At 40.0% G+C, this 23,259-nt stretch overlaps 1 protein-coding gene across 7 annotated transcripts in view; it reads right to left on the bottom strand.

The window, feature by feature from the left end:
• Nucleotides 1-23,259, bottom strand: part of PBLD (phenazine biosynthesis like protein domain containing) — a 39,512-nt gene that overhangs the window by 10,770 nt on the left and 5,483 nt on the right. For all 7 annotated transcript variants that reach the window (XR_009005584.1, XM_057530370.1, XM_007167799.2 and 4 more), the window contains 3 exons: nucleotides 11,353-11,499; nucleotides 1,106-1,205; nucleotides 635-733 (listed from right to left, as the gene is read on the bottom strand). Coding sequence is in view for 6 of the 7 variants with exons in the window: in XM_057530370.1 (XP_057386353.1) it covers nucleotides 635-733; nucleotides 1,106-1,205; nucleotides 11,353-11,436 (283 nt within the window). In the remaining variant the exon portion in view is untranslated. The remainder of the gene's footprint in view (nucleotides 1-634; nucleotides 734-1,105; nucleotides 1,206-11,352; nucleotides 11,500-23,259) is intronic.

The following is a 23,259-nucleotide window of genomic DNA, read 5'->3' as shown; positions in this document are numbered from 1 at the left end:
GTTTATTTCCTTGTTTAACTTTCTGTTTGTTGTCTACACTTATTCATGGCTGCTTCCATCTCCACTTTTAGGACATTTCCAGGCATCTCTCTGCCCCATTCCCACAAAGCCCTGATCTTTATCTATTATACTAAGTGTAGCTGAGATGGAAACAGGTAGGATTAAGGTGCTGCATCCTCTCTTCACAGGGTAAATGTATACAGCTGGGGCTCATTAATATTTAAAATGCAGAGTAAAATAGCTCTCATTGTGAAATGAATTTCAATGTGGGTGGGGACCTATTTGGGGCAAAGTATGTCTTTTGGTTCCCCAATGTCATATCATGTTAGACAACAATTCTGCCTTGCAAGCTCTGCTCCTGTGTGTGTCACAGAGACCAGAGAGCTCCTATTTAGAAGAAAATGGCATTCCAGGAAACAATGACCAGGGCTTTCCAACATGCATGGCACATACTCTGAAAGATCAAAGTGTCGTAGAAGCTTGCTGTTTTTGTTTCTGCATAATAAATCGCATGAAAGAAACTTTGCAATGTCTTTATACCAGTCACTTTGGTTCACAGGAAAGAATGTGTGAGAGTTTTTTAAAATATTTGCTATTTGCTAAATGGTAAGTTCATAAAAGAAAATCACGTTACTTATTTTGTGAAACAGCACAGCTGCAGAAGCCAGGGTAGCGTGGCCACAGAGAGGAACCTCACTCACTGGTGTAAACCACCTTAATCCAAAGCAGGAACCTTCAGAGGAGAAAAAAACCAAAGAGAGACGAGATCATTCCCATACAAGGGGGTCGTAAACTTTTCATTTTCTTATTCTTTTCTAAATATTTCATTAGCATGATTCATCACTGAAACATGTTGGGAAAGGAGGAGCAAAGTCTAGGCAAGCCTCCTAGGGCCCCCGAGTGCTAGATCTGGAGCTGAAACACTCAAATTCACCAACACCTGCTCCCACAGATGAAATGAGAACCAGATTAGAAGCTCCCCCTCTCCCTCCTATCTGCCTGCAAATAGTACATGGACATTTCCCTTAACTATCATTCCCCCACTGGAAAAGCAGCTTCTCATGCCATTCAGGAATGGTTTAAAAAAAAAAAAAAGAGTATTTACTTTGTGTAAAGTTGTCAGTTGGGTGTAGTTTTTGGATAAAAGCAGTTTCAGAGAGATTCATTTCCTTTGCAATTTTTTGATGCATGTCTTCATCCAATTTCTAAATTAGAAACAAAAGGTTATTGAGACTCCAGAAACAAAAATCAGACTTCCTTGGACAGCAGCTGCCACTAGTAAATAACAGTTTATTAATATTAAAAGTTACATGCCTAAAAGGAAATAATCACCAAGGAATTCAAGGCACTTTTATAAAGATGGTTTTTCAGAAATCCATGCATGCAACCATGTGAAGACCGGTGGAGGTTAAAAGCTAGAACAGATTCTGAAAACCTACCGGCCTGGGCTACCGTTGTCAGATTATCATCTAGTCTATCTGTGAGCATGTGTTCTCTTCTAAAAATAATTTCTGCAAATGGGAACTCCACAATCTCTCTTTCCTGTTGGATGAAGAGATGTTAGGTGCCCACTCTGAGCAGGCTGGACCACTCTGCCCCCATTTACGCACAGTTCACTCCCTTTCATGAGTCAGGCCTCAGGCCAGAGGTCACCTCCTCCAGAAAGCCTTCCAGACTGCTCTGTCTCTTCCCCCGTGCTTAGAGCACCTGAAATTACTTGCTATGTCCTTTTAATGTCTGTTCCCCCCACCTCTGACTCTGGCTCTATGAGAGCACCAACTGTGCTACCTTGCTTTGCCCTGGTTTGGAACAATGCTTTTATTCATCCTGGGATGGAAGGAGGTCAATAAGTATTTGCTGAGTGAATAATTATCCAGTTACCCTTCATTTTAAAAACCCTCAATAGGGCTTCCCTGGTGGCGCAGTGGTTGAGAATCTGCCTGCTAATGCAGGGGACACGGGTTCGAGCCCTGGTCTGGGAAGATCCCACATGCCGCGGAGCGGCTGGGCCCGTGAGCCACAATTACTGAGCCTGCGCGTCTGGAGCCTGTGCTCCGCAACAAGAGAGGCCGTGACAGTGAGAGGCCCGCGCACCGTGATGAAGAGTGGCCCCCGCTTGCCACAACTAGAGAAAGCCCTAGCACAGAAACGAAGACCCAACATAGCAATCAATCAATCAATCAATTAATCAATAAAAATAAATAAATCTTTAAAAAAAAAACCCTCAATATAGATATTTTTATCCACTTACAGATAAACAAATTAAACACAGAAAGTTTGTGTAATATCCTAAGAACACAATACGCCTAATAAATGGTAGAGTGATTAAGAATGTGGGCTTTGCAAATGGTAAGAACCAGTGAATCTAGAGGAAAAGTATATAGATGTTCATTCTTGAAATTTTTCTTAAGTTTTTTAATTTTTCAAAATAAAACAATTTTTTATAGTGGGCTTTGGAAACAGACATAATTGGATTTGTATCCTGGGTCAGCTCCTAGAAACAGTGCAAGAGTGGGCAAGTCATTTCACCTCCTGCAGCCTCAGCTTCTATGCCTTTAAAGTGGGAATAATAGTACTTAGGTCAAAGGGTTATTGTGAAGACACATACATACATATACATGCATACACACACATACACACATTCCTCTTAACTCAAGGGAAAAAAATGGGCTGAAGCATGAATTTTCTTTTTGAGAATGAAAAGCAATTTTTTAATCAACAAAATGATCACTACTTAGATTTTGAATTCTAAAGAAATCTCAAGACATTAATTATACTCCAATAAAAAGTTATTTTAAAAAAAAGAAATCTCAAGACAAATGTATTTTTGCTTTGGCAAAACTTATTATTCTTGAGCTCCTGAAACCCATAAATAAGAATTATACTTTATTCTAATAAATTCATAATTCGCTTATCTGAGTTATGCAAGTTAAACACCCTTGTCTTTTAGTTGATTCAAATTCTTTTGAAACACTTTCCATATACTCATATAACATTACAGATATGTCTACCTATTAAAGTTTCTGTATTGAAAAAAAAGGCATAAAACAGCAGTTGTGAAAAATCAGTCATGATTTTTAAAATATCAGCTGATGTAAAAATCCTAACAGGAGACTTACTAAGCTTTTCTTAAAGGAGCTCTGTATTAAAAATCTGTAGAGGCTCTGTAGTCCTACAGAAAGAGAAATCACTTAAGACATAGATACTTATTTTCTGAAAAAATAACACAATGGGTTTTTCTGTTTGTTTTTTACTTAACGTTTTTCTTTCAAAAGATTTGATCCAATAATGCATATAAAGTGCTCATCACAGTGCCTGATGCATAGTAAGTACTTGATAAACGTTACCTTTTTGAGTGGTTCAAAGCCAGTGCTTTAACCTGCCGCACTGCACTGCCTCCCCATAACAAGGAAATTATTATTATCCCTTTAACAGGCTGCAGGCAAGAAAACCAATGTCTATCCGGTAAAATGGACTCCTGAAAGCAGAATCGATCACGGAGTGCCATGCTGGGCCACCAGCATCAGCACCATTCCCAAGGGAATGTGTTAGAAATGGAGAGTCTCAGGCCCTGCCCCAGACCCTCTGAATCAGAATCTCCATCTTAACCAGAAACCAGGTGAGCCGTGCACACATTAAAGTCTGGGGAGCCCTGGTGTGTAAGATATGGTCCTGTGGTCAAGGGCCTGAGACTCTCAGTGGAGGAGTCAAGATAGATACAGAAATCAGCAATGGATTTTGACATTAAGTACTCTAGGACTTTAAAGGTGAGGACTTGATGTGGACCTAGAAAAAGGGAAGATTTTGGTGAGTTGGACAGGAAAATGTGGGCAAAAAGCTTTGTATTGGGGACGCTTCTTGGGCAAATCACTTGACCTCACTTCTTCCTCCTTCTGTTAAATCTTTGACACTCGATTCTGTAAGCTAAGGTAAGGAGAATTAGGATGGTAGGAATGAAGTGGAATGAGCACATGTCACACCTCTGGGCACCTGTGGGCCTGGGGAGTGAGAAGTCCCACCTGAGTAGAGGAGGGGGTTGGGTGCTGCTGAGGCCAACAAGGCAACAATGTTCAGAAGTGAACTCAAGCGCTTCGCAGTGAGTGGCCTGTTGAATGTTCCCCATGGAAACTGGCCCACCTGCCCGTGCATATAACACCTGAGAGAAACTCAGAGCCATTTAATTCCCCAGTGCTGAGTCAGCAGTCACAGGCCTCAAAGGTGATTGAAGGTTGATGAAGAAAAGCCTGGATTTGCCTCCTTGACTGCAGGAACCTGCGGTGCCTGCCAGTCCTTTCTGTATCTCATCTGGCCAAACTCCCTATCCTTGTCCTTTCTTTCTTTGCCTCTTGCTTCCCTTGATCTTTGGGACCAGAGTCTCTAAAAGTATTAAAGCACTTCACATTGTAGCCAAGCTCACCATCTATTGGTAATAGATTCCTCTGCAAATGGGCTTTTTTGCACATCAGCTAAAAACACACACTTCACTGACCATCAACTCTTTAATTTTCTCTGCTTTGGTACATTTCACCAATTACAATTTGAATTTCTGTAAGTGCAATTTCTGCCCCAGAACACTGAAAATGCACCTGTTATTTGCCTGAGGGGCCAGAGACAATGTAGAAAGTATGACACTAGCAGCCCTCAATGTGCACCACACGTGGCTGAATTTCTACACTGGAACCAAAGATCAAAATAATGGTGAATCATGAGAAGATTAATATTGCTTCAACTTGGAGAGCTTTAGGAAAAAAAGAATGAGACTACATTCATTCAAAATACTGAATTTTGGTTCCAATAATGTTTCCATTTTACACTACAAGCTTATTTTTAAATGTAACACATAATAGTTTCAAACCAAACTGATAACTGTTAGTTCTCTTGCTTTAATATCCATTTCCTTTTGCCAATTTCACATGAGTCAAGCTTCCAGCAGCAAAATTAGAGCCATGTTTGTTTTTCTGCCTTCCAATGTACTGCGTTGGGACACTGAGATTCCATCACTATACGGCCCGCCAAACATTAATGATCAGAAAATCAGAGTAAAGTTTTAAAATACTCCCACCTTGTGGCAGTTTAGAAATATGACAGCCTAAACAGGACAGTCCTGCTCTGTTTATTTGTCCCTCTGCTTTCCTTCCAGCAATGGAAAAGCACTTGGATGTAGAAAGTTCTAAATCATCTAGGAAGAAATTCCTTTTGAGGAATTCCTGGCTGTCTACCATAAGCTGGACACTGTGCTAGGATCAAGATTCCTTTCGAGGCACTTGGATTTCCGATTGTAAAGTTATGTCCACACATTGCAGCACTCAAACTGCAGGCCATCTTCAGTTGCTTCCAATGGATCTTATGAATGCTCAGTCTCTCCAGCTCCATCACAAAACCCAAAGCACATACTCACTTTGCATACCCTGCCCACCCCACCCTACCAATGAGAACAAAAGATGAATAATTGTTGGCTAACTAGAACTCTTAGAAGGAAATTTTGCCATAATATCACTGATTATAATATTTTCACTTTCACTCAACAGGTATCTATTTAGTGCCTCCCATGTGCTAGGCCTTGTGTGTTGGAACAAGTCAGAATAGATTAAGATCTCATGGAATGTACAGTAGTGAGAGAGACAGGCACTGAATGAATTACAACAAGAGTGATGCATGTTATCAACTGGGAAGGGGTGCCGTGGGAGCACATAAAAGGGGAGGACATCTAGTCTAGTATTGAGTACAGTGGGTTAAAAGCATGGGCCCTGGGCTTCCCTGGTGGCGCAGTGGTTGAGAATCTGCCTGCCAATGCAGGGGACACAGGTTCGAGCCCTGGTCTGGGAAGATCCCACATGCTGCGGAGCAACTAGGCCCGTGAGCCACAACTACTGAGCCTGCGCGTCTGGAGCCTGTGCTCCGCAACAAGAGAGGCTGCAATAGTGAGAGGCCCACGCACCGCAATGAAGAGTAAAAGCATGGGCCCTGCAGTCAGGCAGACCTGGGGTGGGATTCTGAAGTCAGCCATTTAACCTTCTTCTGCCTCCGTTTTCTCATCTGTAAAATGGGGATAATAATAATAAGACCTACTCATAGAGTGGTTGTGAGCGTGAAATGAAAAGAAATTAGCACAGTATGTATCTGGCTGAACTTGCCTGAAGTCACTGCCCTCAAAGCTGAGAGTTATGTTCTAGAAGCCAGTGAGGATACTTGGGAAGCAGAAATTCCCACATTAACATTTCCTCTTCCTTTGCGTTGCTCTCTTCCCTCAAATAGCAAAGGAAAACACTTCAACGTCCTAGAAGAATCTTCTCTGCACTTTGCATCATTTTTTCTGGGCATAAAAATGAGATATGAGGTTGTAACCCTCTAGAAACCCCAGGAGCCTCTGACCCAGTATGGTCACACTGAGCCAGTGATCCTCTCTCTAAGGAAGGGCAGCAAGTTTGGAAACGGCCACTGCACATGAGTTAAAGCATGGATTGAACACAGCATTGCTATACACCTGTTTTTCTTTAAATATATAGCCCACCAAGCTGTAAAAGGGGCTTTTGGTCGTCCCTAAATTTAACCAGATAAACCAGAACAGCAAGTACTTTAGGAACTAAAACTAAGCATTCCTCTTTAAAAGTGTGAAGCCAGGGACTTCCCTGGCGGTCCAGTGGTTAAGAGGTCACCTTCCAAAGCAGGGTTTGCGGGTTCGATCCCTGGTTGGGAGCTAAGAGTCCCACATACCTCAGGGCCCAAAAAACCAAAACATAAAACAGAAGCAATATTGTAACAGACTCAATAAAAACTTTAAAAAAAAAAGTGTGAAGCCGATCCTCCTTGCTGTCACTAGAAATGATTAGCAGTGTTTAAAAGAATAGAAACACACATATATGAATATTACATTTGATCCTAGCACAGTGTTCAGCTTATGGTAGACAGCCAGTAACGGCCAGTTGAATCGGGATAAATAAATATACTGGGCACACAACGAAGTTGTTTTTATGAATAATTTAAACAGGAAAACTCCAGGATAAGCCTCTCTTTAGAGAAGGTATCTTCTGAAACAATGGTTTTCAACTGGGGGCGATTTTTGATGGTCATGTCTGGGGGAGGAGGAGAGACTACTGTCATCTAGTGGGTCAAAGCCCAGGATCTGCCCAACATTTTACAATGCACATGACGGCCTCACACAATAAAGAACTTGCCAGTCCAAAATGTCAATAACACTGCTATTGAGAAGCCCTGCCCTAAAAACAGACACACACATACATACACATACATACACACACACACACACACAAAACGACAACAACAAAAACAAAAACCTTAAGGTTTTGTTAGAATATGAAGGAGAATAAATATGGCTCCTTACCTCTGTTGAGGTTATTTTCACTAAACAGTAAAGATGGTTTAAAGAAAAATAAACAAAGTACCACTCCTTTTCACTACCACAGCCCTCTGACCTATTCCAATAGTTGGTCAGGAGTTCCTATAGTTTTTACACAGCTGTCATTGTAATGTATCTATTTCACTTTTTAAAATATTGTCTCTAGGGCTTCCCTGGTGGCGCAGTGGTTGAGAATCTGCCTGCCAATGCAGGGGACACGGGTTCGAGCCCTGGTCTGGGAAGATCCCACATGCCGCGGAGCAACTAGGCCCGTGAGCCACAACTACTGAGCCTGCGCGTCTGGAGCCTGTGCTCCGCAACAAGAGAGGCCGCGACAGTGAGAGGCCCGCGCACCGCGATGAAGAGTGGCCCCCGCTTGCCACAACTAGAGAAAGCCCTCGCACAGAAACGAAGATCCAACAGAGCCAAAACTAAATAAATAAATAAATTTATTACCAAAAAAAAATTGTTTCTATACATTTTCCATGTCTCTACATCATCTTTATTGTAAAATTGTCAGGCATTTGAGAAAACCATCGATTTTTTTTTTTTAATTAATTAATTAATTTATTTATTTATTTTTGGCTGTGCTGGGTCTTCGGTTCGTGCGAGGGCTTTCTCTAGTTGCGGCAAGTGGGGGCCACTCTTCATCGCGGTGCGGGGACCGCTCTTCATCGCGGTGCGCGGGCCTTTCACTATCGCGGCCCCTCCCGTTGCGGGGCACAGGCTCCAGACGCGCAGGCTCAGCAGCTGTGGCTCACCGGCCCAGCTGCTCCGTGGCATGTGGGATCTTCCCAGACCAGGGCTCGAACCCGTGTCTCCTGCATTAGCAGGCAGATTCTCAACCACTGCGCCACCAGGGAAGCCCACCATCGATTTTTTGAAATTAAAAATTTTTTTTTCAAATGTCTGTTTCATGTTCCATTTAGCCCTTAATCTGTTTTTGCTTTCACCTAATGTATAGTGTTATAAGTTCCTCATGTGAAAATTTTTAAAATGGACTTGTCTAGAAAGGAAAACAAAACTTTAGAATATTCTAGAAGCTCTGGGAATGTTGTTACCCAGAATTTTTCCTTTCCTTCCAGCAGTCTCTTATCAAGTATTCCAAAAGCTCAAAGTACAATTACCTAGTCTTTAGTTTGTCCACCAACTTTTTCTATAGTTAGTCTCATCTCAGTCAAATTTTAAATAATTTTAAACAAAATGAAAAAGAATATTCCTTTGCAGCCCTGCACTTAAAATCTGAAGCATTTTCTCCCCCATAAAAATCCAATGTTGTTCCATGCTCTGCATCCCCATGGGACCTGGCATGAGTCCCCATGGTATCCGGTACCTGGTCTTTCAGCCTCTGTGGTAACTATGGGAAAATGATCAGGTTTAAAAGTGTATTTCCAAAAAAAAAAAAAAAGTGTATTTCCCCTGCTAGACTCTGAGCACCTCAAGGACAGGCAAACTTACTGATCTCTATACCTCCCGTCCCTACCCTGGAACCTGGCTCACGGTAGATGTCAACAAATATTTGTAGACTATGTAAATGACAGGCTGAACACCTACTGAATTGTGGTCAGCATTATAAGGTTTAGCACTTATCTGTCTATGATATTTTCCTGAGTTCACTTGTGTTCTCTCTAGGTGTTTCAGGTGTCCACTATCTCCAGCCATGTGTAAAAGAATCCAAGGGTGGAAACAACAGTTTATACCTCCATTTTAATTTTTATTGATTACGCATTGGGGAAAGTGCTAGATTAGCCTCCAGGAGAGCAGGATTCTTGTGTCCACAGGATAGAAAACTAGCAAACTAGTCTTTAGATATCTATTCAGTTGTCCCTGACAGGCCATCAAATTAGCCTGGTCTCACAGGTCTAAGGCACAGAAGTGAATTGAGAGACTCTTCAGAAAGCATCCCCAGACGGATCATAGACTTCATCTTCTTTTTCTTTCTTCCTTTCGTACTAAAGCATATTGCTTTGAACTATGCTAAGTTTTTGGTTAAATTTTTATTTCCTAGCTTTTCCAAATATATAAATAACATGCAAAATATATTTTAATGGAGAGATAGAGAGGGGAGAGAGAGAGAGATCCTAAGTCTGGAGTTTAGTGACTGTACTGGAGGTAAAAAGGAGTAAATTGAAGAATAATACTGATTCTTGTCATCTGGTGAAACTGAGTACATAAATCACTCAAAACTTTTCTAAAACTCTTCAAGAATATTACATGGGGACATGGGGCAAATATATTAAGGCTCTTTTTTAAATTTTTAAATTTAATTTTATTTTTGGCTGAGTTGGGTCTTCGTTGCTGCACGTGGGCTTTCTCTAGTTGTGGCAAGCGGGTCTGTTCTTCGTTGCAGTGCTCGGGCTTCTCATTGCGGTGGCTTCTCTTGTTGCGGAGCACAGGCTCCAGGTGCAGGGGCTTCAGTAGTTGTGGCTCGCGGGCTCTAGAGCGCAGGCTCAGTAGGTGCGGCACACGAGCTTAGTTGCTCCGCGGCATGTGGGATCTTCCCGGAGCAAGGCTCAAACCCGTGTCCCCGCATTTGCAGGCGGATTCTTAACCACTGCGCTACCAGGGAAGCCCAAGGTAAGATGAGGACTCTTGATCACCATTTTGCTGCTCCATTTGACGGAGAAAATAGGTATACCAAAGACTCAATTAACAATATTCACCTGTCTCAGTAAAACCTCAGCCATTCTCCATCTTGATTTACACTAGAATCACCCGGGGAGCTTTAAAGAACAGTGCTGCTTGGGTCCCACCCCCAGAGATTCTATTGTGATTGGTTGGGCATAGGAATTTTTAAAGCACCTCAGGTGATTTTAATCTGCAGCCAGCTTGATGTTTGCACTCAAAGGCCCCAATTTAATAAGACTTTTTTTAATGTGTTATTTTTTTATTGGAGTAGAATTGCTTTACAATGTTGTGTTAGTTTCTGCTGTACAGAGAAGTGAACCAGGTATATTTATACATATATCCCCTCCCTCTTGGACCTCCCCCACCTCACATCCCACCCATCTAGGTCATCACAGAGCACAGAGCTGAGCTCCTTGTGCTATACAGCAGGTTCCCACTAGCTATCTATTTTACACATGGTGGTGTATTTATGTCAGACTTAATCTCCCAATTCATCCCACCCTCCCCTTCCCCCCACTCCCCACCGTGTTCGCTACTTCTGCCTTTCTATTCCTGCCCTTTAAGATCATCAGTTGCTTACTGTGTTCCTGAAGTAATTTTTAGAAAATCTACTCTTGTACTAACTGCTCTGAGTGGAAGCGTACCTTGGCTTGTTTCCTAATACCCAGGTAAAAACACAAAGCATCTAAGGTCAAAGAAAATTTAACTCTTCTGTTAAAACTTATCCAATTGAAGAGCCATTTTTAAAATGAGACTTTCAGTAAGCTGAGTTCTCCCTATGTTAGAGCTTAATTCCTTCTATCTTTCTACTAAATTACTTAATTCCTTGCAAAATGTCTTATCTTTGGTTCTGAAAAGAATTTCTAATTGTCTGAACTATAGGTAAGGTTAAAAATATCCAGCTAGAATCTTTTAAGCTAAATGTAGTATCAGCCATGTCCAGTCACATAAAACTCATCTAATTTCATTCTCCTCCCCATTTGGTGCTAACTAAATGAAAACACAGAGGCTACAAGGAGCTCGAGTTCTTTTTTTTTTGGTGGGGGGGAGTCTCAACCACCAGACCACCAGGGAAATCCCCCCCCACTTTTTTTTTAATTGGCTCTAGTTCTTCTTTACATGAATCTTCATTTCTCTAGACCTAAGCATCTAGGTGTAAGCAGTCTCATCATATGATTTGGTCAAAATCAACTTGCAGACATGAACATCGCTGATACCATTTGACAAAGAACACAAACCAGAGAGGTACACAGCTAGGTGGGTCTGATTTTTTTTTTTTTTTTTTTTTTTTTTTTTTTTAGGAAATACTTGGTTCTACAGGAATCTAGGATTTGAGGCACTGCACTTCAAAACAAAATACTACTTACATTTTCTAGGAGGCACACAGCAGCAGGATTCCCATGAAATGCTTTTGCTGTGAATGCATCTACTATGAAAATAGGGAGCTTCATTTTCCTTGCAAGCTGTTTCTGCAAGCTCTCAAAATTGCTGGTAGCCTGCTTTCATGCTTGTTGCTGCAAAATATCAAAAAGTTAATGTTTTACTTGATGTACAGAAGCAACTAGCATTTTCCAGGTACAAAGTCAAGCAATTATTCTAACACACCTACATTTAAAGTGATCCTCTGATTTTAAGCCTCTAAATTGAATTTGTTTTAAAATACTGGATTAATAGAATATTTTTTTTCATAGTGTACATATACTTAACAACATAATCATATTCTTAGAGTAGCCAAAACTACATTAGGCTATGTTTTTAATGAAGTGCATGAAACTTTCAAGGGGCATATATGTTGCTTATAGTTTCCCAATGAATATTACTGCCCTTTTAAAATAATGCATTTTTTCTAATTATAAAAAATATGCCCATTATCGCTTCCCCGGTGGCACTGTGGTTGAGAATCCTCCTGCCAATGCAGGGGACACGGGTTCGAGCCCTGGTCCGGGAAGATCCCACACGCCGCGGAGCAACTAAGCCCGTGTGCCACAACTACTGAAGCCCGTGCACCTGGAGCCTGTGCTCTGCATGAAGAGAAACCTGCGCACTGCAAAGAAGAGTAGCCCCCGCTCGCCGCAGCTGGAGAAAGCCCGTGCGCAGCAACAAAGACCCAACGCAGCCAAAAATAAATAAATTTATATATTTTTAAAATGCCCATTTTAAAAAGCTTGGAAAATCAAAAAGTGACTCATAACCATGTAAATCAGCAATAACTTTTTTTGGACTTAACATAGTCAAAGGAGCCTCATGCTTTAATTTTGTGTTATTTTATAAATCTGCAGATGGAAACTTTTTAACTCATGATATAGATTTGTTAAAATAAAGCTTTTCATTATAACACTTTCTCTTTACTGAAAACCTGTAAAATATAGAAAAGCAGGGTGGGGAGGGGATCTCCTGTATTCTCATGCCCTACAGAGAGAAATTCTGTTAAACATTCTCAGTGTTTCCTTTGCTTTACTAGAAAGCATGGGTTTTGTCATAGGCATGGAGGGATTCTTCCCTCCCAAAGTTATAGAACTTTTAAAAAATTCAGCAAATTAGGAGGTGCTTTGTTTAAATCTAAAAGAAATTAACCTATCCTAACATGTATTTCTTGTTCTCAAGATTAAGATAAATAACAGTGGGACGCCTTGCTGGCGGCCACACCTGGCACCAGCCCACTAGGCAGCTCCCAGGCCTACAGGTTTCTTTTTCTTTTCTTTGTGTTTAATTTATTATACAAGTGTTTTGCTTAACTTTCTTGCCAAATGCCTACTTTTTTCTGCCTTTTTTTTTTTAGGTATAATTGATGTATTACTTTCAGGTGTACAACATAATGATCCGATATTTTTATATATTGGGAAATGATCTACCACAATCATTAACTACCTAGTTAATCCATCACCATACAAAGTTACAAAAAAAGGGTTTTTTTGTGTGTGATGAAATTTTGAAGATCTACTCTCTTAACAGCTTTCAAATATGTAATACATTATTGTTAATTATAGTCACCATGCTGTACATGACATTCCCAGGACTTATTTATTTTACAACTGGAAGTTTGTACCTTTTGACTCCCTTCAGTAACTTCAGTAAGGTTGCACCTTTTGCCCTCCAAGCAATAACATTATTACTATTTTAGATATGCAGTTTTTAATCATAATTTTTACCCTTTTAACAGTATAGCATGAGTATAAATGCTTCAAAAACATCGTTTTAATAGATAATAGGCTCATGCATATGCTATAAATTATCTAACCATTTCCCCTTTGGTGAGTATTTATTTCTAATTTTTCACTTGTAAAGATAATGTAGTGATCAAATTTTTTGACTGTAAATCTTGGCCTGCATTTCTGATTCTTTAATTATAATAGATTCCCAAAAACCAAATCCCTGGGTCAAAGTGTACAGACATCTTAACTTACACATACAGTTAAATTTATCTTCAGAAAGAGTGTATCAGCTTAGCATATGAGAATGCCCCACTATTGGTGATCTGATAGATTTAAAAATACCTTGAATTTTCATTTGTGTTTCTTGGATTATTCTAACCAGACTGCAAAGAGCATAAAGTCAGAACCTCTTCTTGTTTTTCTTTGCTACTAAAATCTCAGTTTCTAGAACAGTGCCTGACACAATAAATGTTTATTGAATTAAGTAAATAATATACTGAGCATGCATCACAACTGAACTTTCATACACTGACTAGCAAATACTTAGGGCTTCTCAACATGGTATCATCTGCCAGCCAACATTTCAGTTTCAGTAGCATCACCATTATTGACAGTACATTGCAGTTTGTTGATGTAATTATTTGGAAATTTTATTATAGATTGCCTTTATTATTTTAGAAAAATTGAATAGAGACCAGAAACAAATTAAAGTTCTGACAATGAAGCATAGTTTTCATAAATAGAATTGACACTGTTTCAGAAATCATAGGTCTGCCAAAAGGAGCAAGTTTTTAGCCTCATTGAACTACAGCCCCGTTGGTCTCAGCCATCAGCTATGTGTTCAATTGGATGAGAAAATTTATATTGAAAAGACTGTCTTAAGTTTTCTATAGAGATCATAAATTACGTTTATGTTTTAAAAATGTCTCTTCAGGGGCTTCCCTGGTGGCGCAGTGGTTGAGAATCTGCCTGCCAATGCAGGGGACACGGGTTCGAGCCCTGGTCTGGGAAGATCCCACATGCCGCGGAGCAACTGGGCCCGTGAGCCACAATAACTGAGCCTGCGCATCTGGAGCCTGTGCTCTGCAACAAGAGAGGCCGCGATAGTGAGAGGCCCGCGCACCGCGATGAAGAGTGGTCCCCACTTGCCACAACTAGAGAAAGCCCTCGCACAGAAACGAAGACCCAACACAGCCAAAAATAAATAAATAAATAAATAAATTTAAAAAATTAAAAAAAAAAATGTCTCTTCAGATAGTCTTGTTTTCTTGCTCTAATTTGGTACAGAAAAATAAAATTCTACAACTAAGTACTTTATCAGGCTTCTAGAAATACTGCATTGTTTCTCAAGTGAAAACATTCTTTAAAGGGAAAAATTCTCCAAGACTCTAATATCCAATGTCATTTGCCTGTTTGACAACCACCCCTCTCCACCCCACCCCTCCCACACACACACTTGCACTTCTCTTTTTCTAAAAGAACTCTGATTTTGTTTGGGGAGGCAATGCACCCGGCCCCATCAATGTATCATAAACGGTCTAAGCCAATCTGTATGATTTCATTCTCCTATGCCAGATGCTCCCTCTTCCAGATCCTCTTGCAGCTAGAGATGGCCATAGGACCCATTTAGAGCAAGATTGCTGGAGAGATTCTAGGGACAATCTTTTGCTTTCTGATAAAAGGGGCAGACGGGAAAGGAAAATGGACAGCCACTTTTTCCCCCTCCTCTTTTTCCTGTCTTGAATATGCTGCTGATGCCTGGAAATGCAACGATCATCTTTTGACCATGAGGTGACAAATACGAAGAGGAAAAGCTAACAAACTAGGTAAGGAAGAAATAGTATAGGTTCTTTACAATGTAGTTAACCTGCTAAATCAATGTTAGACCCTCCTACTTCCAGACTTAAGTAGACAGCAAATATCCTTAAGGTTCAAACTATTGCCAGTCCATGGAGTAGCCAAAATAATGGCCGAAATAGCCAAAGTTGTCCACATTCTAATTCCAAGTACTTGTTAATGTGCTATGTTGCATGGCAGCAGGGAATTAAGGTTGCATATGGGATTAAGGTTGCTAATCAACTGATTTTTTTTTTTTTAACATTTGAAGGCAGGACTTTTTTTTTAAATTTTATTTTTATCTTTGGCTGCGTTGGGTCTTCCTTGCTACGTGCGGGTTTTCTCTAGTTGTGGTGAGTGGGGGCTACTTCTTCGTTGCGGTGCGCGGGCTTCTCATTGTGGTGGCTTCTCTTGTTGCGGAGCACGGGCTCTAGGTGCACAGGCTTCAGTAGTTGCAGTCAGTAGTTGTGGCGCTCGGGCTCTTGGGTGCGAGCTTCAGTAGTTGTGGCATGTGGCCTCAGTAGTTGTGGCTTGTGGGCTCTAGAGCACAGGCTCAGTAGTTGTGGCGCACGGGCTTAGTTGCTCCGCAGCATGTGGGATCTTCCCAGACCAGGGATCAAACCCGTGTCCCCTGCATTGGCAGGTGGATTCTTAACCACTGCACCACCAGGGAAGTTCCAACTGACCTTAAAATAAGATATTTTGGATTATCCCAGTGGACTCAATGTCACAGGGATCTTTAAAAGTGGAAGAGGGAGGCAGAAAAGTTCAAGGCAGTGATTTGAACATGCTGTGCTGCTGGGTTAAAGACAGAGGAAGGAGACACAAGCCAAGAAATATAGGTAGCCTCTAGAAATTGAATAAGATGGGACTTCCCTGGTGGTCCAGTGGTTAAGAATCCGTGCTCCCAATGTAGGGGGCATGGGTTTGATCCCTGGTCAGGGAAGTTCCCCGACCGCATGCCATGGAGCATGGCCAAAAAAAAAAAAAATTGAACAAGGCAAGGAAACAAATTCTCCCCTAGAACCTCTAGAAGGAACAAATCTGGATTAGTCAGTTGTGGATGCCATAACAAACCAGAGACTGAGTGGCTTAAACAACAGAATTTCTTTTCTCACAATCTGGAGGCTGGGAAGTCCCAGATCAAGATTGATTTTATCCCAGTGAGACCTATTTTGGATTTGTGACCTTCAGAATTATAAAATAATAAATTTGTGCTATTGTTACTCACTAAATTTGTGATAATTTGTTATAGCAGCAATAGGAAATGAACACAATCCAATATTCTGTTACTTGCAGCCCAGCAAAATCCTAACTGCTGCACAAATTTCCAAGAACAATAATAGTAAATACTTACTGAGCACTTATTATGTGCTAGACATGGTTCTAAGAGCATTTAATCCTCAGAGCATCTCATGAGATAGATCCTTATTATAATCTCCATTTCCATTTTACAGGTGAATAAACAGAGGCTCAGAAATTTTAAGTAACTTGCCCAAGGTCACACATTTAGGCAATGACTAAATTTGAACCCAAATAGTCTAACTCCAGAGTCCATGTTGTTAACCACCATGCCTTAGAATATATCCCAGGACCAGAATTTGAGGAACTCTTACTTAAGGAACTAAAATCTTAGTTCCATGAAATTGTAAACTACTACTGCCTAAGAGAAATTTTGTCTTAAGTGTTAAAATACTTTAGCCATCTTTGAAATGAAAACTCAAGAGTTTAAAAATTCTCTTAGAATTTGCAGACACTCAAGAATACAAAGGACCCTGGTACAAGAAACACTAAATAACTGTACTATGTATGAAAACTAAACAAGATTTCTGATTAAGTAAAAAGAGTTCTTGGTCAAGTGTGAAAGTTTCTTAAGCATTTTTATTTGTTCTAGAACAGTGCTTTTCAGATTTTAGCATTCATCAGAATCACCTGTGGGGATGTATTAAAACACAAATTGCTGGACTCCATGCCCAGAATTTTTTATTTCATAAGTCTGAGGTGGGGCCCAAGAATTTACATTTCTAACAAGCTCCCAAGTGATGCTGATGCCATACTTGGAGAATCACTACAAAAAGAGCATGAAGTTTCTAACACCATAAATGTATTAAAACTGTCTTTCTAAAATGTATTTTATAAATTTAATTTTTATTCTCAAAGGGTAGAAAAAGTATTTTTATTCATTTAATTGATTAATATTCCTGTTTGTGCTCTATGGTAACCAATTATGCTTAACATAGGGTTCACATTAACAATTTAATTTTCAAAAATTACTGTGTATTTCCTAAACACCAGGCACATGTTAGATTTGGGGGATAAAATGATGAACAAGTCACTAACTCTCTGTCAAGGTATTCTCAGTCAGTGAGGAGACCAATGTAAAAATTATAAAATATAAAAGAAAAAGATATAGATACAATGCTTATGAACACAAGGAGAGAGCAATAACTCTGCCCGGGAGACAGTCAGAGGGAGCTCCAGAGATGAGGTGACATTTGAATGGGTCCAAAAACATACACAAAAAAATGTCCAGCAGTTCCATAGGGTGGGAACAGGCATCTTGGGCAGAGTTTATGGATTAATCCCAAGGTAAGCAATTCAGTATGGAAATAGATGTGGCAAGAGGATAGGAGAGGGTGGAGATAAGGCTATAAAGATCTGCTGGAGCCAATGTTCATGATTTGTTCTTTATCTTTGTGGGTTCAGAAGTCCAAAGTTCAGTTCAACAGCTACTGTGTGGCAGGCAGACTCCAACGCTAGGCACCAGGGAGAGAAGAGAATCTCACGAACGAGCCATACACCTCTACTCTGCGGATCTAATCTAGAATTTGTCTTTGAAGATGTCCTTTTTTTTTTCTCTCTCTCTCTCTCCCCTTAAAATTAATTTTGGTTTCATTCCTATAAGGAAAAGGCAGGCTTAACGTCCCCCTGAATTGCTGAGAGAAAATTTGAGGCAGGTAAAGTTTGAGCAACTTGCCTTTATTTACCCAGTAAATGGGCTTGCACAAATTTTGGCATCCAGTCAAATGGCTGGTCCTCAGGTGCAGCTATCAGGCTGGGCTCTGAGCAACTATCCAGCCCGGTGTTTTTCAAATGATCCAAATAATTTAAATTATCCTTCTCTAGGTTCATTGACATTCCGTTTGGACACCTAGAGTGGCTTTACATGTCCCTCAATAATGCCAAGCAAATATGCTGTTAAAAAGAAATAAATTACCCCCAGAGGGTACAAGATCATAAATCTAAATTCATATGATTCCGGGACTTCCCTGGTGGCGCAGTGGTTAAGAATCTGCCTGCCAATGCTGGGGACACGGGGTCGATCCCTGGCCGGGGAAGATCCCACATGCTGTGGAGCATCCCATGCGCCAGAACTACTGAGCCTGCGCTTTAGAGCCCGTGAGCCACAACTACTGAAGCCCGCGCGCCTAGAGCCCGTGCTCCACGACAAGAGAAGCCACCGCAATGAGAAGCCCGCGCACCGCAACGAAGAGTAGCCCCCACTCGCCGCCACTAGAGAACGCCCGCGTGCAGCAACGAAGACCCAACGCAGCCAAAAATAAATACATACATTTATAAATTCATATGATTTCTCAACTATTCATACTTCTCTTTTTTAACTCTTTAGTTTTGAATCATCAAATTAGTATAGGAATATAAACTTGTTATAAACAATAAAATAGTACGGAAAAAACTAAAATCCCATTGGACAATTCCCTGTCCCACTACCTTCCCCGGAGTTCCACTGGGTTTGTTTTTGAGAACACAGTAGATACCTTCCTGAATTCTAATCTTGGTTCCATTTACCATGTAAATGTAGGGAAATCATAAACCTCCCTTGTTCAAATAGCTTAGTCATTAAACCTGCCCATGGGTATGCCTAGGAACACTGAGGCTTATTTGTCCCTCTGTAACTGTCTTAGCTTGTTTACAGTCTCCTGTGGCTACAGACAACAGAAAGTTGATTTCTGTTATTCTGTAGCTGTTAGCATAAAAGAATCCACTTAGCTTTTGCTTATGACTACTGCCTCAAAACAAGGATACTCATTAATAAATGCCATTTTAGTTCTTTGAAAATGTAAATACTTACTAATAGAGCACAGACTGGCATTCAAAGTGTACTTGAACACTGTCTACTTACTGGTGAAAAGAAAATGAGTATAAAAAAGAACTACAAATTATAAGTAAAATAAGTTTTTAAATAAAATTTGGAAGAAAATCTATTTTTAAATTAGTTTCATTTAGCTACTAAGACCATATATATATATACACACATACACACATACACACACACACACATATATATGGCATTCAGCTACTTTGTGTTTACTTTTTTTTTTTTTAATAGTTTTTAATACTTTATTTATTTTATTTATTTATTTATTTATGACTGTGTTGGGTCTCTTAGTTTTCGTGTGTGGGCTTTCTCTAGTTGCGGCAAGTGGGGGCCACTCTTCATCGCGGTGCGGGGGCCGCTCTTCATCGCGGTGCGCGGGCCTTTTCACTATCGCGGCCCCTCCCGTTGCGGGGCACAGGCTCCAGACGCGCAGGCTCAGTAGTTGTGGCTCACGGGCCCAGTTGCTCCGCGGCATGTGGGATCTTCCCAGACCAGGGCTCGAACCCGTGTCCCCTGCATTGGCAGGCAGATTCTCAGCCACTGCGCCACCAGGGAAGCCCCTTTGTGTTTACTTTTACCCATATTTCCTAGACTTAACAGAAGCTCTGAAACACTTCCTTTGTTCAAATATTTTTAGACTCGTTCTAATTTCTTCAACTACATTTATGTTTAAATACCCACTGTTTTGGATGGAAATTTTTCACTTTTCTGTTAAAGTTTACAGGTCTCATCTTATCATCATGACTTACCATTTATCAACCAAATTATTGTCCCCCCCTTCCTCTCACCACTGATAACCACTAGTTTGTTCTCTATATTTGTGAGTCCGTTTCTTTTTTGTTATATTCACTAGTTTGTTCTATTTTTTAGATTCCACATATAAGCGATAACTTTGTCTAACTTATTTGTCTTTGTCTGATTTATTTCACTTAGCATAATACCCTCCAAGTCCACCCACATAGTTGCAAATGGCAAAACTTCATTCTTTTTTATGACTGAGTAGTATTCCATTGTATAAATATACCATATCTTCTTTATCCATTCATCTGTTGATGGACACTTAGGTTGCTCCCATATTTTGCCAATTGTAAATAATGCTGCTATGAACGCTGAGGTGCATGTATCTTTTCAAAATAGTATTTTTGGTTTTTTTCAGATACATACCCAGAAGTTGAATTGCTGAGTCATATGGTAGTTCTATTTCTAGTTTTTTGAGAAACCTCCATACTGTTTCCCACAGTGGCTGCACCAATTTACATTCCCACCAACAGTGTATGAGGGTTCCCTTTTCTCCACATCCTTGCCAACGTTTGCTATTTGTATTCTTTTTGATAATAGCCATATACATATGTTCTTTATAAATATTCATATTCATATATATATAATATCTATTTAACACAAAAGCAAGCAGTAATGGAGGAATAGAGAAACAATAAAGACATGACATATAGAAAACAAATAGCAAAATGGCAGACTTAAACCCCACCTTAATTACATTAAATGTAAATGGACTAAATTCCCATCAAAGGGATTTTTTTTAAAAGACATGATCTAACTATATGCTTTCTATAAGAGACAAACTTTAAATTCAAAGACACAAATAGGTTGAAAGTAAAAAAAATGGGGAAAAGATATGCCATGCAAAGTATAACCAAAAGAGAGCTGGAGTGACTATACTAATAACAAACAAAATAGACTTTAAGACAATATTTGTTACTAGAGACAAAGAATGACATTTTATAATGATAAAAGTATCAATCTGTCTGGAATATATGACAGTTATAAACGTATATGCACCTAACAACAGAACCCCAAAACACATGAAGCAAAAACTGACAGAATAGAAGAAAGAGACAAAGCAACAATAATAGTTGGAGACTTCAATGCCTAGTTTCAATAATGGATAGAACAACTAGACAGAAGATCAACAAGAAGATTTAACAACACTGTAAACCAACTAGACCTATCAGACATCTCTAGTACACCCCACAATCGCAGTAAACAGCACATCCTTCTCAAGTGCACATGAAGCATTCTCCAGAATAGACCATGTTAGGTAGCCCATAAAACAAGTCTCAATAAATTTAAAGGCCTGGAATCATACAAAGTGTGTCCTTCAACCACAATGGAATAAAATCACATTTTAATAACAAAAGAAAAAGGAAATTTGGGAAATGTGGAAACTAAACAACATTCCCCAATAATAAAAGGAAGTGAAGCTCCCTGGAGAAATGGCCGATTCTAGGGCCAGGGTAAAGAAAATACCAGATGAGCCTGCAGCATCTTCTAGTACCAGAAAGTAAGGCAGTCTCAAAAAATAAAAAGGATAGGGGCATGTCAAAGGGATATAGAAGCCAACCTGAAAGTGATCCCAGTGGCCTAAGCAAGAACAATTTGAGCAACAAAATTAGTAATGTAGTAGTAGATTATAACCCAAAGTACAAAATGAATATCCGTGAGTCTGTACTGACATATATAAAAGATGAAAGAATGAAAGAAAGAAAAACCTTACAGAATAATATCAAATAATTTATCTAGCTACTCTCTCTTCCAGGAGATGGAATTTATTTATTTATATAAATTTATTTATTTATTTTTGGCTGCGTTGGGTCTTCGCTGCTGCGTGCGGGCTTTCTCTAGTTGCAGAGAGTGGGGGCTACTCTTGGTTGACGTGCGCGGAGTTCTCCTTGCAGTGGCTTCCAGGAGATGGAGTTTAAATACCCCTTTAGTGTGGGTGCACTCAGTGACTTGTTTCCAAAAGAGTAGACCATAGGAAGAGGATAAAAAGCAACTTCACAGTGGAGAAATCTGGCAAACACTACCTCACCCAGGTGATTAAAGGTAACACCATCAGTGATAAGTCATGTTGCCAGCATATACTTTTGATATGGTGTGATGGGGAATGGCACTTTACTTCTGTAGTCTTCTTCCCAAGAACACATTACTCTTGTCTAATCATGGCAAAGATATCAGAGAAATTCCAACTGAAGGATATTCTACAAAGTACTTGACTAGAGGATGCTAAGGAGAATGTTGACTAATGTAATTTAGCATCCCAGATCAGATACTGGAACACAAAAAGGATGTTACAGAAAAACGAGTGAACCCCAAATAAAGTATGGAGTTTAGTTAATAGCAATGGACCAATGCTGGTTCATTACTTGTGACAAACGTACCATAGAATGTAAGATGTTAACAACAAAGGAAACTGAGTGAGAGGTATACAGGAACTCTTCATACTATCTTTGTAACTTTTTTGTAAACCTACAACTATTCTAAAATCTTTAAATCATTAAAAAAAAACCCAAAAAACTGAGGCCTGCCAATTACCATGTAAGGGCGCTTGGAAGCAGATCTTCCATCAGTTGAGCCTTGAGTAACTGCAGGCCCAGCTGACACTTTTTTTTTTTTTAATTTATTTAATTAATTTATTTATTATCTTTGGCCACGTTGGGTCTTCGTTGCTGCGCATGAGCTTTCTCTAGTTGCGGCGAGCGGGGGCTACTCTTCGTTGCAGTGCGTGGGCTTCTCATTGCGGTGGCTTGTCTTGTTACACAGCACGGGCTCTAGGCGCACAGGCTTCAGTAGTTGTGGCACACAGGCTCAGTAGTTGTGGCTCACAAGCTCCAGAGCACAGGCTCAGTAGTTGTGGCTCAAGGGTTTTGTTGCTCCACGGCATGTGGGATCTTCCCGGACCAGGGCTCAAACCCGTGTCCCCTGCATTGGCAGGCGGATTCTTAACCACTGCGCCACCAGGGAAGCCCCCAGTTGACACTTCTGATTGCAGCTTTATAAGAGACCCTGAGCCAGAGGCACCCATCTAAGCTGCCCTCAGGTTTCAGACCCACAGAAACAATGAAATAATAAAAGTCTGTTGTTTTAAGCTGCTAAGTTTTAGGGTAATTTGTTAACAGCAATACTAAGTAATACAGTATGATTTCTTTTTTTACCAGTTTTACTGACATATAATTGGCATACATTACTGTGTAAGTTTAAGGTATATAGCATAATAGTTTGACTTACATATATTCTGAGATGATTACTGCAGTAAGTTTAGTTAGCATCCATCACCTCTTATAAATACAATAAAAAGAGAAAGCAAAAAAAGAAAAATGTTTCCTTGTAATGAGAACTCTTAGGATTTACTCTCTTAACAACTTTCATACATC

The sequence above is a fragment of the Balaenoptera acutorostrata genome, chromosome 16, assembly GCF_949987535.1.
Source record: "Balaenoptera acutorostrata chromosome 16, mBalAcu1.1, whole genome shotgun sequence".
Classification (NCBI taxonomy): domain Eukaryota; kingdom Metazoa; phylum Chordata; class Mammalia; order Artiodactyla; family Balaenopteridae; genus Balaenoptera; species Balaenoptera acutorostrata.
This window is presented reverse-complemented; position numbering and strand designations above follow the sequence as displayed.